Source organism: Esox lucius, chromosome 20 (genome assembly GCF_011004845.1).
Source record: "Esox lucius isolate fEsoLuc1 chromosome 20, fEsoLuc1.pri, whole genome shotgun sequence".
Classification (NCBI taxonomy): domain Eukaryota; kingdom Metazoa; phylum Chordata; class Actinopteri; order Esociformes; family Esocidae; genus Esox; species Esox lucius.
The window spans coordinates 14,697,567-14,713,907 of NC_047588.1; the positions used below are offsets into that span (position 1 = coordinate 14,697,567).

The 16,341-nt window shown below is 41.1% G+C and overlaps 1 protein-coding gene across 2 annotated transcripts; it reads right to left on the reverse strand.

The window, feature by feature from the left end:
• Nucleotides 1-261: 261 nt before the first annotated feature.
• On the reverse strand, nt 262-6,856 carry LOC117592753 (C-type lectin domain family 12 member B-like). Of its 2 annotated transcripts, XM_029115810.2 has the most exons (7): nt 6,748-6,856; nt 5,731-5,811; nt 5,517-5,621; nt 5,201-5,437; nt 2,881-3,041; nt 2,481-2,608; nt 262-530 (listed from the first exon to the last, which is right to left on the reverse strand). In XM_029115810.2, the coding sequence occupies exons 1-7, from the start codon at nt 6,809-6,811 to the stop codon at nt 386-388; spliced, it is 921 nt and encodes a 306-aa protein (XP_028971643.2). In that variant the 5' UTR covers nt 6,812-6,856; the 3' UTR covers nt 262-385. The 2 variants fall into 2 exon arrangements, with proteins under 2 accessions (XP_028971643.2, XP_034144644.1); XM_034288753.1 differs by lacking the exon at nt 262-530 and having other exon boundaries at nt 2,282-2,608.
• Nucleotides 6,857-16,341: the final 9,485 nt, after the last annotated feature.

Consider the following 16,341-nt stretch of genomic DNA (forward strand, 5'->3'; position numbering starts at 1 on the left):
GAAATGGGGAGATCAGGACATGGATTGGAGTTGAGGTGGTTTCACCTCTGACAAGGTACTAGTAAATAATGTTTTTGGGTGGAATCAATAGGAAAAAGGAAAAACTGTTCATTCGGTACATTCTGAAGTTCAATGGATCAATTTGTGGAATTCATCATTTAAACGTTGTTATTACAATGCAGAGATATGGACATAGCTTGTTACACGTGGTACATTTTCATTAGAAAAATAAACCATACATTTTTTTTTTATATTTGGTGTATGTAAATTATGCAGAACATTTAATATGAACATTTATCTTTACAATAGTTCATTTTATCTATAATAAAACAACCAAATGAAATGACCTGCTCAACATAATGTGAATTTTATGTAAATATAAAGTTTAATATGACCAGTTTAAGGCTATACTCTCACAGATCCAAAGACTGTTCATCGTACAATCTGGAGTATTCCAAGCAGCCAGCGGGTTATTTGTTTGGATGGTTAACACACAAGTATTCTGAATCTGTGTAGAATTGATCCAAAACCTGTGAAATGAAATGCAATGGATGAACGGCTGAATGAAAGACATTATTCTATTGCATGTTGTCATACTCTCTACCTGTATAGTAATTTTATGTGAGTGCAGTTTCATGGAAGTTGTTGATCATAATATCTACACAAGGCCAGCCTTGAGAGACGTTTGCCTAGGACCCAAAACATTGTGTTTAACCTTCCAGGCATGGTAGTAATGCTATGTAGCATATGCTTGCAACATCCCTTTTAACCTTATTCATATTGAAAATCACAGAGAAATGAATAGTATCCACAAGATATTTTGAAGTAGACAAGCGACTTTTTGAATATACATACATTTGTGCTCAAAAGTTAGTACCATTTGTAAAGTGTACCATTCATGTTCCATTTGTAAAGAACATGAGTGAGCAGGCTAAACAAATGTCTTTCATTTAATATGGGATTCACATTCAACTGTAGGTCATAAAAGAATGGCAAAATCATAAAACAAAACATGGCAACAAAGAAAAAAATTAGCATACTGTGTATTGCCCCCTTTGGCATCAATGACAGCGTGGAGTCTTTTGTAATAGTTGTTTATAAGGCCCTGAATTTTTGCCCATTCGTCTTGGCAAAATGCCTCCAGCTCATCCAAAGTCTTTGGTCGTCTTGCATTAACTGCACGTTTGAGATCTCCCCAGAGTGGCTCGATGATATTAAGGTCAGGAGACTGTGATGGCCACTCCAGGACCTTCACCTTTTTCTTCTGTATCAACTTAGGGTCATTGCTGTGTTAGAAGGTTCAAGAACGTCCCATGCACAGCTTTTGTGCAGAAGAATGCAAATTGTCTGCCAGTATTTTCTGATAACATGCTGCATTCATCTTGCCATCGATTTTCACCAGATTCCTCATGCCTTTAGAGTTCACACACCCCCAGAACATCAGTGAGCCACCACCATGCTTCACAGTGGGGATGATATTCTGTTCACTATAGGCCTTGTTGACCCCTCTCCAAACATGGTTGTGACCATAAAGCTCTATTTTGGTCTCATCACTCCAAATTACAGTGTGCCAGAAACTATGAGGCGTGTCAAGGTGTTGTCAGGCATATTGTAACCAGGCTTTTTTGTGGCATTGACGCAGTAAAGGCTTCTTTCTGGCAACTCAACCATGCAGCTCATTTTTGTTCAAGTATTGTCGTATTGCGCTCCTTGAAACAACCACACCGTCTTTTTCCAGAGCAGCCTGTACATCTCCTGAGGTTACCTGTGGGTTTTTCTTTGTATCCCGAATAATTCTTCTGACTGTTTTGGCTGAAATCTTTCTTGGTCTACCTGACCTTTACTTGGTATCAAGAGATTTTCCACTTTTTAAGAAGTGATTGCACAGTACTGACTGCCATTTGCAAGGCTTTGGATATCTTTTTATATCCTTTCCCATCTTTTTAAAGTTCCATTACCTTGTTATGCAGGTCTTTCGACAGATCTTTTCTGCTCCCCATAGCTCAGTATCTAGCCTACTCAGGGCATCCACATGAGAGCTAAGAAACTCATTGACTATTTATACACAGACACTAATTGCAATTTAAAAAGCCACAGGTGTGGGAAATTCACATTTAATTGCCATTTTCACCTGTGTGTCACCCTGTGTGTCTAGGCCAAACATTCAACGGTATGTAAACTTTTGATCAGGGCCGTTTGGGTGATTTCTGTTATTATTATGATTTAAAAATGAGCCAGACAAAGTGTGATAATATCATATTATCACTATTCTTAAATAAAGATTGCATGATCAATCATATTTTCAAAATCAATGCCAAAATCTCATAATTTCTGCCAAGGTATGCAAACTTATGGGCACATCAGTATTCCAGCATTTGCAGGGATCAAATTATGAAATCCATTGTTTATATCTGATTGAATTTGACAAATTAATTGTTTTTTGGATTGTGTTATCATTGATTAAAATGTTTTGGGCCTACCCTTTCTTCAGACCCTGAACACTTCCATCAACCCACATCCATGACTGATTGTTAGCTTGGTAAGACAAGCCAATCCAGTACCCATGAAATACATCATAGTAGGATTGTGTTTGGTTGGAAATAAATTCCTGAAAAGAAAAGACAAAAAGGTGAAGGGTCTGGAAAGGCCTTATGAACCAGGATCACATGTATGTTGAAAACCGTATGTAAAGGCTTCCTGGAATCCAATCAATGTAACCAGGTCAAATGAAAAAACACAAAAGGAAGTAGCAATGTTAACTCTTTCAGCTAGGACTGGTTTACCTTGAGATAAGCCAATCACATTCTTTAATCTATTTCCTATTGGGTTTTTCTGGCATTTTGTTGAATCTGTCACTCAAAATGTTAAACTGTATTTCACCTGTTCAGGTTGACTGCTAATAACAACCAAATCTGATTCTCTTTTTTTACAATCCTCTCTGCTTTCAGTCCAGGTCTTCCAAGGTGCATCAGGGAAAAAAATCAGGTAACAACTAGATTGGAATAACATCCAACCAAATTTACATGGGTTGCACTTTGTCACTGCAATAGTAGAACATTATAGTATTAAAACCAGGCTACAATATAATCAATATTCAGTGTAATTGGCAATAAATGCTGCTCAAAAAAACAAGGGAACACATAATCCTCACAGTATAACACCAAGTAAATGAAACTTCATGGGATATCTGTCCAGTTAGGAAGCATAAGCTATTGTGAATCACTGTCACCTGTTTTGGTGCAAATGAATGGGACAACAGGTGCACTGGAGAGGCAACAGCAAGACAACCCACAAAAAGGGAATGGTTTTACAGGTGGTGGACACAGACAATTGCTTTCTCTTTATCCTACATGACTGATTCTTCTCTAATTTTGCATTTTACTAGTGTCCTTGTCACTACTGGTTGCATGAGGTGGTACCTGCAACCCATTCAGATTGGACAGGTCGTCCACCTTCACCAGGATGGCACATCCATACATGCTGTTGCAAGGTGTGTTGTGTCACCCTGTTCAGGTCCCAGTAAAGTTTAGGAATATGAGAATCAGTTTGAATGCAGCCCTTTTGTCATGTGTCAGGAAGTGTTGCAGTGTAACCTATGTGTCATGTTACAGGAAATATTCCAGTAGAGAAATGTTAGAGGCAAATGTGCCAGATAACTCATCCTGTTCTTTAAACTTTGCAAGTCGCAATGTCATTACATTTGTAAAAATAAATAAATAATTGTTGCACCTTATTTTCATGTTTCTTTAATACTGACACTTTATTTAGCTAATATTCACTTAGAATTTACTCAGTACTATTGTTCTATATGGATGACTTACTTAGCAATATTAAGCATGTGTTTTTATTGTAATAGTCTAATCTAATATTCTTAGATTGCATATAATTTCTTATTTATTTTTCTCTGATACACACATTGGGGAGAACAAGTATTTGATACACTGCCAATTTGCAGGTTTTCCTACTTACAAAGCATGTAGAGGTCTGTCATTTTTATCATAGGTACACTTCAACTGTGAGAGACGGAATCTAAAACCAAAATCCAGAAAATCACATTGTATGATTTTTAAATAATTAATTTACATTTTATTGCATGACATAAGAATTTGATAACCTACCAACCAGTAAGAATTCCGGCTCTCACAGACCTTTTAGTTTTGTAAGAAGTCCTCCTGTTCTCCACTCATTACCTGTATTAACTGCACATGATTGAACTTGTTACCTGTATAAAAGACACCTGTCCACACTGAATCAAACAGACACCAACCTCTCCACAATGATGAGTACAACCCCGAGAACACCATCCCAACTGTGAAGCATGGAGGTGGAAACATCATTCTTTGGGGATGCTTTTCTGTAAAGGGGACAGGACGACTGCACCGTATTGAGGGGAGGATGGATGGGGCCATGTATCGCGAGATCTTGGCCAACAACCTCCTTCCCTCAGTAAGAACATTGAAGATGGGTAGTGGCTGGGTCTTCCAGCATGACAACGACCCGAAACACACAGCCAGGGCAACTAAGTAGTGGCTCCGTAAGAAGCATCTGAAGGTCCTGGAGTGGCCTAGCCAGTCTCCAGACCAGAACCCAAAAGAAAATCTTTGGAGGGAGCTGAAGGTCTGTATTGCTCAGCGACAGCCCCGAAACCTGAAGGATCTGGAGAAGGTCTGTATGGAGGAGTGGGCCAAAATCCCTGCTGCAGTGTGTGCAAACCTGGTCAAGAACTACAGGATACGTATGATCTCTGTAATTGCAAACAAATGTTTCTGTGCCAAATATTAAGTTTTCTGATGTATCAAATACTTATGTCATGCAATATAATGCAAATTAATTACTTAAAAATCATACAATGTGATTTTCTGGATTTTTGTTTTAGATTCCGTCACTCACAGTTGAAGAGTACCTATGCTAATAATTACAGACTTCTACATGCTTTGTAAGTGGGAAAACCTGCAACATCGGCAGTGTATCAAATGTTTACTTTGATTTTTGGTGTGAGTTTGAATCCAGGCCATTAACTGGTGTTACATAATTTTGTTCTCAACGAATTACACAATGTACAGTAAAGATTTTGATCTTTAATATATTTCGTTCATTGTGTCCCGATGTGTGATATGTGTTCCCTTAAATTTTTTGAGTAGTGTACTTAAAATGTCATATCTAACTAGTACAGTATTGTAAGGTAAGAAAGAAGGCTTACCACTGCCATTTGTTTTGGAACAATATTGATTGACAGGAAAATCATGAAGCTGATATATGACCTGAAGATTTGTCTTCAGTCTGTCTCTTTCTTGTGTCAACTCTTCTTTGTCAGACATTAAATCTTGGTTTGCAGTGCTAATATTGCTATTATAACTTTGCAAAATTTGAATTGCTGTACTCAGATTGCTGTTGAGATTCATCAGATACTGCTTTTGCTCTGAGAGTTCAGTGCTGACTGTAAGAAAAAAAAAGAAAATGCTCTTTGATTTTGACCTGCACTGCATCAAATTCCACATGATAAAGTACATACTCACAGACGCTGAGGCCTACGATGGCTGAAACCAAGAGGACACACAGAACCCCCAGACACACTGCCACACCACGACAGGGCTGAGAGTGGGGCGCAGGGCTGTTGTCCTCTAGGATTAGGGGAGAAACAAGTAATAGAAATATAGTCACTTTATTCAGCATGCAGTAAGGTTAGATTTACATAATGGTAATGAACTGTATGCACATTTTGTAACCTACCTCCTATGGCAGGACTTTGATGAGTGGATGAACTTCCCTCAGCCTTTATCGCGGCATATACTGTCTCTTCCTCTTTTTTCTCTTGAAATGGACACGTTAAAAATAACAATGTTATTTGGGCACAGTACATTTTCCATCACAAATCACATTTAGTTTCTAATGTTTTTCAGCATGTACGCTGACAAAAAAATATATAAACAACAACCCTGAAAAGTTTTTCGGACAGTTAGTGTAGAAATAATTTGATTTGGAATAACATAAATATGTAACTGAATTTTAAACCGCGATTATGTTCACTGTCAGCAGTCTGATTCCTTTCAATTGTGTTTTGTGAATTATTTGTATATGAATGTAATTCCTGAGCGGTGCTGTTGATTTCAAATCAAATGTCATCAGCTGTCTGGGTGCCTGGTCTCAGGCAATCCCGTAGGTGACGAGGCTAGATTTAAAGAGCGGTGCAGGCAAGGTTACATGGTTTCTGGTTTTGATGCCGTTTGTATCTACTCTCAAATTCTCAAACAATGTTTGAACTGGTAGTAACATTAACATTGCAATGACAAATTGCATGCTCCCCCAGAACTTTAAACTGCTATTGTGTCCAGCACAAAGTGCACCTGGGTATTGGTCATGCTGTTTAACTAACTTCTGAAACTGTTAAATAGATGGATTCTCTTGACAAAGAAATGGTCAAGGACCGAAACATCTCTTTTTCACAAAATGTAAGCTAAATATGCTTTTTTTGCTCAATGAACAGTTATTGGGATATTTTAATGAGACCAAAACACAGCGCCTGCAATTTAAATGTTGCTTTATATTTATGTTTAGTATAGCGACATAACATTTTGAGTAGTATAGAGACATAAAAAATTGCTTTTATCACCCTTGAATATTTACAAAAACAAATATGATTCAAATAAAGTATTTGAGTGTTCAGTGTGGCAGTGAAGATGAAGTGCTTGTATAGACATGAAAATGAAAGAGTGACAAATATTATAAAATATAAAAGCCAATACTCACCATTCTGTAAAGAAACAATGGGATTTTTGAAAACCACTGTAGAATAATTTAGCTCTTCTTCCATCCGTTAGACTTTTGTTTAACAGTGTTTATGTAGATTTCTGTTCTGTTCATCCTATATACCTGTTACACCTATATTGGTACTTCTGCTTTTCTTATGGTTTGTGACAATGTCACAGACAACAATTTCACTGAATGGACACGTGACTGAGAGGAGGTCGATATTATGACATGTCAGGAAACAACGTCTCATTCTGTCATTCTCTCCTCACTTAATGTAGTCAACTACTTTAAAAAAATAGCTCACTACATCAAACTGCCTTGTGTAAGTTAAAAACAGGATAAAGATACATTGAAGTGTTTTGTTTGGGGATGTTTGTTTGATTAATCTTTAGTGGGCTGTTTCAGTAGCTTCACTGCAACATATACAAATAATTATTATAATATGCAGGTGGAGATTTGAATCTGGGTGTCTGTCAATGACAGTCTGTCACCACTCATTAGTTGTCACACTAATGCAAGCAGCCTCACAGCAAATCCTCACTCACACAGGCTTGGAGACAGTAAAATAGATTAAATGTAATTAACCATGGTAATGAAAAAACAGTCCTGTGTTGGATGGATCTTGGACCTAGTTGCCTTATTGTCTCATTACACTCTAGTGTTTTCCCAACTAGCTAGCTGCGGTACATTGACACAACTTCTGGGGAAAAGTGTACATCATACATGCAAATCTTTCCAGGAACATTATAAAGGAACATCTGTTCCTCACACAATGTAATAGTACTGGAATAATTAACTTACTGAATATTGACTGCATAAATGTCTTCATACTAATACATTTTAAATTGTTTAAATACAGATTTTTTTTTATTTCAAGTAATTTACCACAACACTGGTTCTTTGATTAAACTTTAAACTAACTGTGTTTAGTTAATGCTTCTATTTTACTCTTAATTGAGGGTAGTCTATAAGTTCTAACTTTATTATGGAGGAAACACTTTGGTGTGGTGGCATAATGTCAATGTGTTGCATTTAGTTTATAATAAAAAAAATTTGTTCAAATTTCTTGTCATTGAACATTACAAGTACAGCGCAATGAAATGCAATGTTATTCAAATACAATGTAGTGCTATAAACCCTGTTTTCTGAAATGCAGAAGGAACCAAACAAATGACTTGTTGTTTCAACTGGAGGTAAAATGGAGGTAAGTAAATTGATTTACAATACCTAAGTTTTTACATGAAATTTCCTGTGAAAGTAATTAGTTAATTGTGTAGGTTGATTGTGACAGGACTAAGACTTTGCTTGGTGGGCCTTCAGACTCAACGAGGCATTGCTCTACTTGCTGGGCCTTCGGATTCCACGAGACAGGCCTTACGGGACACGTCATTCCCATGATCTGGATGGTAATCAATGGTTCGATGCATTTTTACTTCATCAAAACATGAGGATGTTTTCTACAAACCCGATTCTAAAAAAGTTGGGACACTGTACAAATTGTGAGTAAAAAAGGAAGGGAATAATTTATAAATCTCATGAACTTATATTTCATTCACAATAGAATATAGATAACATATCGAATGTTGAAAGTGAGACATTTTGTAATGTCATGCCAAATATTGGCTCATTTTGGATTTCATGAGAGCTACACATTCCAAAAAAGTTGGGACAGGTAGCAATAAGAGGCTGGAAAAGTTAAATGTACAGATAAGGAACAGCTGGAGGACCAATTTGCAACTTATTATGTCAATTGGCAACTTGATTGGGTATAAAAAGAGCCTCTCAGAGTGGCAGTGTCTCTCAGAAGTCAAGATGGGCAGAGGATCACCAATTCCCCCAATGCTGCGGCAAAAAATTGTGGAGCAATATCAGAAAGGAGTTTCTCAGAGAAAAATTGCAAAGAGTTTGAAGTTATCATCATCTACAGTGCATAATATCATCCAAAGATTCAGAGAATCTGGAACAATCGCTGTGCGTAAGGATCAAGGCCGGAAAACCATACTGGATGCCCGTGATCTTCGGGCCCTCAGACAGCACTGCATCACATACAGGAATGATACTGTAATGGAAATCACAACATGGGCTCAGGAATACTTCCAGAAAACATTGTCGGTGAACACAATCCACCGTGCCATTCGCCATTGCTGGCTAAAACTCTATAGGTCAAAAAATAAGCCATATCTAAACATGATCCAGAAGCGCAGGCGTTTTCTCTGGGCCAAGGATAATTTAAAATGGACTGTGGCAAAGTGGAAAAGTGTTCTGTGGTCAGACTAATCAAAATTTCAATCAAAAAGTTCATTTTGGAAAACTGGGAAGCCATGTCATCCGGACTAAAGAGGACAAGGACAACCCAAGTTGTTATCAGCGCTCAGTTCAGAAGCCTGCATCTCTGATGGTATGGGGTTGCATGAGTGCGTGTGGCATGGGCAGCCTACACATCTGGAAAGGCACCATCAATGCTGACAGTTATATCCAAGTTCTAGAACAACAAATGCTCCCATCCAGACGTCGTCTCTTTCAGGGAAGACCTTGCATTTTCCGACATGACAATGCCAGACCACATACTGCATCAATTACAATGTCATGGCTGCATAGAAGAAGGATCCGGGTACTGAAATGGCCAGCCTGCAGTCCAGATCTTTCACCCATAGAAAACATTTGGCGCATCATCAAGAGGAAGGTGCGACAAAGAAGACCTAAGACAGTTGAACAACTAGAAGCCTGTATTAGACAAGATTGGGACAACATTCCTATTCATAAACTTAAACAACTTGTCTCCACAGTCCCCAGACGTTTGCAGTCTGTTATAAAAAGAGGCATGCCACACAGTGGTAAACATGGCCTATATATATATATATATATATATATATATTTGTGTTTATATTTTTGGCTAATCTACCTGCTGAATCACATTGATTTCAATATATTACGTTTAGTATCTCCTGGTGACATTAATGACATTTCACAGAATTATTATTTTTTTATGTCCTCCTTTCCACAGAGAACAAAGAGAAAAAAACAGTGTATGATTCGTTAAAGGCTAAGGGCAATTCACCCACTCAACAAAGTCCTGCCACAGGAAGTAAGTTGTGAGAGGAACTCATGGAAATCACCATCTATTGTTCAAATATATTATCGTCATCAAACTAGTACCTTGTCAGAAGTGAATCCATCTCAACACCAATCCATGTCCAGATCAGCCCATCTTTTCCAGTATAAGAATTTAGCGGCTACGTATAGTGGTTAAATGATAGAGAACCTGCACAAATCAAGGGAGAAAATACATTCTGTATTTATTGGAATAATGCAGCAGAGTTGTCCTATTTCAATGAATGTCCAAAAGGTTCTCACTGTAATGCTGGTTACAAGCTGATATATACATTGAAGGGTGTGTCTACCTCGAAAAGATCTTGTTTCTAAGACGATAACCCCCATGCGAGATGGTCAATGTAAACATTCCTGTGGTTATCAGAGCACAACCTACTGAAAGAGAAAATCTAAACACAGATGTTCCTATTGCTCTCTATTGATCTAGGCGCATATAACTTCCAATGAAACATAACTTCATAATCCATTTAAAAAACTACATTAATACACAGATTACACCATAGTTATTGGTTCATGGCATGAATTCCATTTATATTGTCTGCAATGCTTATGTACAAAACAATACTGTCAAATATATGATTACCATCCATAATTATACTGCTGATTGATTTAACATGGTAGTAACAACTGTTTACCATAAAATAGGGTGTGAACATTTTCAACAAGAAGCAGGAAAGATAACAAAGGGGAGGAAGTAGTCAGTTTGCGTTTCAATTGAATTGTTCACATTATAGGTCACATTAAAAGTGAAAAAAATTTCTGACATGATTTATCTTCATCTCATTCTTTTACATCACAAAATCCTGGCATTTTCACAGGGGTGTGTAGACTTTTTATATCCACTGTATTTCCAATGAGAAAACGGGCAAATTGGTATCATTTCTTCACATAGAAGTCAGAAAAAACCTCTAATGACTTCAAATGAACAAATGTTCATACTAAAGTAATAGAAAAATGACTACAAAACAGTGAGTAGTTTTCCAAGTTCTACGATTGTACTGCAAATTATTTTCATGAATCAGCTCCCAATAGTCTCCCATCATGTTCTGGTTATACTGTCCTTGGTAGCGACGTTCAAAATCCAGTATATCTCTGTGGAAGCACTCGCCTTGCATCATGAATATGGACTTTCAGGGACATCCTACACCCCATTGTGCCATAGTTCTTCACCAGAGTCTTCACCAGCCCCATACAGTTTTTGGCCATGTGATTCCCCAGGAAGCCCCGTACCACTGCGACAAAGCTATTCCAAGCTGCTTTCTCCTTACTAGTGAGCTTCTTTGGGAATTCATTGCACTCCAGGATCTTCTTTATGAGTGGTCAATCGATCAATCAAATGTATTTATAAAGCCCTTTTGACATCAGCAGTTGTTACAAAGTGCTTTTACAAAAAACACCCAGCCTTAAAGGCCAGGGAACAAACAACAACAGTGTTGAATTTCAGTGGCTAGGAAAAACTCCCTATGAAAGCTGAAATTTAAGGAGACACCTAGAGAGGAACCAGGCTCAGAGGGGTGATCAGTCTTAAGAGTAAACATTTTAATAATTAATAAATGCATGTGTGCTGAGTCCAGAGTCTATTAAACCTAGTCCTATTAAACCTTGTCCAATGAAGACACCAGCCTTGTCCTTTGCCTCAGAGAGCTTAGAGAAGAAGTCTTGAAGGTACTTGAAGGCTGCCAACTCTTTATCTGGAGCTTCATGTTCTTTCTTCATGTTCTTCCTCCAAAGGCAAAGACAGCAGGGAAACTTGGTAAAACCGCCTTGGAGACCCATTAGGAATGCCACCATTTTGAAGTCTCTTATGACCACTCAGCCGTACTCATCCAACTTCAAGGAATCCAGCAATGTTTTGATGGTGTTGTAATACTGTATTTATACTACAATTTATTTACACTACTGCTCTATCAACAAAGATGTAATTGTGATGGATCACATCAGTTCAGTTTGTAGTTTTGACCCTGTTCAGTGGCCCTCTGATTTATTCCTCTGCCTAGCTGCCTATAATGCTCAATGTTGAAAGACATTGCCAGTGTTCGCATGGTTACAGTATATACTGTATACACAGGTTTTGGAGCAACATAGGTTGCCATCCAGATGACATATTTTTCAGGGAAGGCCTTGCTTATTTCAGCACAACAATGCCAATCCTCATTCAGCACGTATCACAACAGCATGGCTCCGTAGTTAGAGTCTGGGTGCTGAACAGCCTGTAGTCCAAACCTGTCCCATTTGGCGCATTATGAAACAAATAATATAAAAAAGAAGACCCCAAACTGTTGAGCAGCTGCAAGCCCATATCAAGCTGGAACGGGAATAAATGTCATTTTCAGAACTACAGTAATTTGTCTCCTAAGTTCCCAAAATGTACAGAGTTAAAAGAATAGGTGATGCAACACAGTGGTAAACATGCCCCGTCCCAACTTTTTTGAAACGTGTTGCTGGCATCAAATTTAAAACGAGCAATAAAACATTTCTAAAAACAATAACATTACTCAGTTTCAACATTTAATGTGTTGTCTTTGTAATATTTTTTATTAAAAATAGGGATACATTAGCAAATTAGGAAATGGTGTTGTAGATGGCTGCCATAAACACTAATGTTCAAAAGTTTGGGGTGACTTAGAAATGTCCTTGTTTTTTTTTATAGACAAGCAAATTTTTTCTCCATTAAAAAAACATCAAATTGATTAGAAATACAGTGAAGACATTATTAATGTTGTAAATGACTATTGTAGCTGGAAACAGCAGATTTTCAATGAAATATCTACATAGGCATACAGAGGCCCATTATCAGCTACCATCACTCCAATTCTGTGAAGGGAGTAGTACACAACATTTTATGAGATCTTCAGTTTCTTGGCAGATTCTCAAATGGAATAGCCTTCATGTCTCAGAACAAGAATAGCATGAGTTTCAGAAGGAAGTTGCTTATTCTGGTTTCTTTGTAATCAAACCCAGAAACACTGATGCTGAAGATACTGAACTAGTCTGAAGAAGATCAGTTTTATTGCTGCTTCAATCAGCACAACAGTTTTCAGCTGTGCTAACATAATTACAAAAGGGTATTTTAATGATCAATTAGCCTTTTAAAATGAGTCATTTGGAACGTAGGAGTGATGGTTGCTGATAATGGTCCTCAGTACGCCTATGTGGATATTCCATTAAAAATCAGACGTTTCCAGCTACAATAGTCATTTACAATATTAACAATGTCTGCACTGATCAATTTGATGTTGCTTTAACAAACAAAAAAATTGCTTTTCTGTCAAAAACGAAGAAACTTTTAAGTCAACCCAAACATTTGAACGGTAGTGTACGGCTGACTCACAAGGGTTTGCAGCATACAATAAAAACATTGTGCAGCTCATTCTCCTCTAGCAGCCTCATGTAGCCCAAGTAGGTCTCCAGGCACCGGTTAAGGTTCAGCATATTGAGCTTCTTATCTTTCCGATGGCTGGGATGATTTTGGATACTGTGGCGCTGCATCTCAGAGGTGTTGAGAGAATGAAGAGATGCTGGTTAAGCAGCCTCTCTCTGAAGCGAGCAGTCTGCCTGTCAGTGTTTGTGAGGTGAAGTGCTAATTCAGTTTCTCTTTTCAAGCCTGTGTGTGTGGGGTTCAGTATGTGCTGTTAGGCTTCATGCCTTCTTGGGAATGACCACTGGTGAACGACTTTCCCTTCATGGAGGAATCAATACTGAGGGAGGGCAGAGGGGGAGGAGGGATGAGAGGGTGGAAGAGGGAGGAAACAGGGACACAATGCTGGAAGATACTTATTCACTTTGCACTATCAGACCAGAGTGGCCTCGCCAAGATGAAAGAATAATGGAGGCCTGTCTCAATTAGATTATCCATTCTGTCTTTCACATCTACTTTGACGTCACTACTCTTCTGGTCGCATCATCTTCCGCTTAATCCGGGGCCGGGTCGCGGGGGCAGCAGTCTAAGCAGGGATGCCCAGAGTTCCCTCTCCCCAGACACTTCCTCCAGCTCTTCCGGGGGGACACCGAGGCGTTCCCAGGCCAGCCGGGAGACATAGTCCCTCCAGCGTGTCCTAGGTCTTCCCCGGGGTCTCTTCCCGGTGGGACGGGACCGGAACACCTTCCCAGGAAGGCGTTCCGGAGGCATCCGAAACAGATGCCCAAGCCACCTCAGCTGACCCCTCTCGATGTGGAGGAGCAGCGGCTCTACTCTGAGCTCCTCCCGGGTGACCGAGCTTCTCACCCTATCTCTAAGGGATCGCCCAGCCACCCTGCGGAGAAAGCTCATTTCGGCCGCCTGTATCCGGGATCTTGTCCTTTCGGTCATGACCCAAAGCTCATGACCATAGGTGAGAGTAGGAATGTAGATTGACCGGTAAATCGAGAGCTTCGCCTTACGGCTCAGCTCTTTCTTCACCACGACAGACCGATACATTGACCGCATTACTGCAGAAGCTGCACCGATCCGTCTGTCAATCTCCCGTTCCATCCTTCCCTCACTCGTGAACAGGACCCCTAGATACTTAAACTCCTCCACTTGAGGCAGGCACTCTCCACCAACCTGAAGTGGGCAAGCCACCCTTTTCCGACTGATGACCATGGCCTCGGATTTGGAGGTACTGATTTTCATCCCCACCGCTTCACACTCGGCTGCAAACCGTCCAAGTGCATGCCGAAGGTCCTGGCTTGAAGGGGCCAACACGACAACATCATCCGCAAAGAGCAGAGACGAAATCGTGTGGTCCCCAAACCTGACACCCTCCGGCCCTGGCTGCGCCTAGAAATTCTGTCCATAAAAATTATGAACAGAACCGGTGACAAAGGGCAGCCCTGCCGGAGTCCAACATGCACAGGGAACAAGTCTGACTTACTGCCGGCAATGCGGACCAAGCTCCTGCTTCGGTCGTACAGGGACCTGACAGCCCTTAGCAAAGGACCCAGGACCCCATATTCCCGAAGCACTCTCCACAGGATGCCACGAGGGACACAGTCGAATGCCTTCTCCAAATCCACAAAACACATGTGGACTGGTTGGGCAAACTCCCATGAACCCTCCATCACCCTGTAGAGGGTATAGAGCTGGTCCAGTGTTCCGCGGCCTGGACGAAAACCACACTGTTCCTCCTGAATCCGAGGTTCTACTATCGGCCGTATTCTCCTCTCCAGAACCCTGGCATAGACTTTCCCGGGGAGGCTGAGAAGTGTGATCCCCCTATAGTTGGAACACACCCTCCGGTCCCCCTTCTTATAAAGAGGGACCACCACCCCGGTCTGCCATCCCAGAGGCACTGTCCCCGACTGCCACGCGATGTTGCACAGGCGTGTCAGCCAAGACAGCCTCACAACATCCAGAGACTTGAGGTACTCAGGGCGGATCTCATCCACCCCCGGTGCCTTGCCACCGAGGAGTTTCTTAACCACCTCGGTGACTTCAGCCCGGGTGATGGACGAGTCCACCTCTGAGCCCTCATCCTCTGCTTCCTCAATGGAAGACGTGACGGCGGGATTGAGGAGATCCTCGAAGTATTCCTTCCACCGCCCGACGACATCCTCAGTTGAGGTCAACAGCTGCCCACCTCTACTGTAAACAGCGTTGGTAGGGCACTGTTTCCCTCTCCTGAGGCGCCGGATGGTTTGCCAGAATCTCTTCGAGGCCAGCCGATAGTCCTTCTCCATGGTCTCACCGAACTCCTCCCAGGCCCGAGTTTTTGCCTCCACAACCACCTGGGCTGCAGCCCGCTTGGCCTGTCGGTACCCGTCAGCTGCGTCAGGAGTCCCACAAGCCAACCAGGCCTGATAGGACTCCTTCTTCAGCTTGACGGCATCCCTTACTTCCGGTGTCCACCACCGGGTTCGGGGATTGCCGCCTCGACAGGCACCGGAGACCTTACGGCCACAGCTCCGAGCGGCCGCTTCGACAATGGCGGTGGAGAACATGGTCCACTCGGACTCAATATCTCCAACCTCCCTCGGGATCCAGTCGAAGCTCTGCCGGAGGTGGGAGTTAAAGATCTCTCTGACAGGAGACTCGGCCAGACGTTCCCAGCATACCCTTACAGTACGCTTGGGCCTGCCGAGTCTGTCCAGCTTTCTCCCCCGCCATCGGATCCAACTCACCACCAGGTGGTGATCAGTTGACAGCTCCGCCCCTCTCTTCACCCGAGTGTCCAAGACATACGGCCGCAGGTCAGATGAGACGACAACAAAGTCGATCATCGACCTGCGGCCTAGGGTGTCCTGGTGCCACGTGCACTGATGGACACCCTTATGCTTGAACATGGTGTTCGTTATGGACAAACTGTGACTAGCACAGAAGTCCAATAACTGAACACCACTCGGGTTCAGATCAGGGGGGCCGTTCCTCCCAATCACGCCCCTCCAGGTGTCACTGTCGTTGCCCACGTGGGCGTTGAAGTCCCCCAGTAGAACAATAGAGTCCCCAGTCGGAGCACTTTCCAGCACCCCTCCCAGAGACTCCAAGAAGGTCGGGTACTCTGC

Excerpts from the sequence above, each read along its gene's own strand:
- LOC117592753 (XM_029115810.2), bottom strand. The coding sequence starts at position 6,811 with ATGGAAGAAGAGCTAAATTATTCTACAGTGGTTTTCAAAAATCCCATT. Across the intron at positions 5,812-6,747 it reads CATTGTTTCTTTACAGAATG|AGAAAAAAGAGGAAGAGACA; the intron begins GTGAGTATTGGC and ends GTCCATTTCAAG. Across the intron at positions 5,622-5,730 it reads TCAAAGTCCTGCCATAGGAG|AGGACAACAGCCCTGCGCCC; the intron begins GTAGGTTACAAA and ends CCCTAATCCTAG.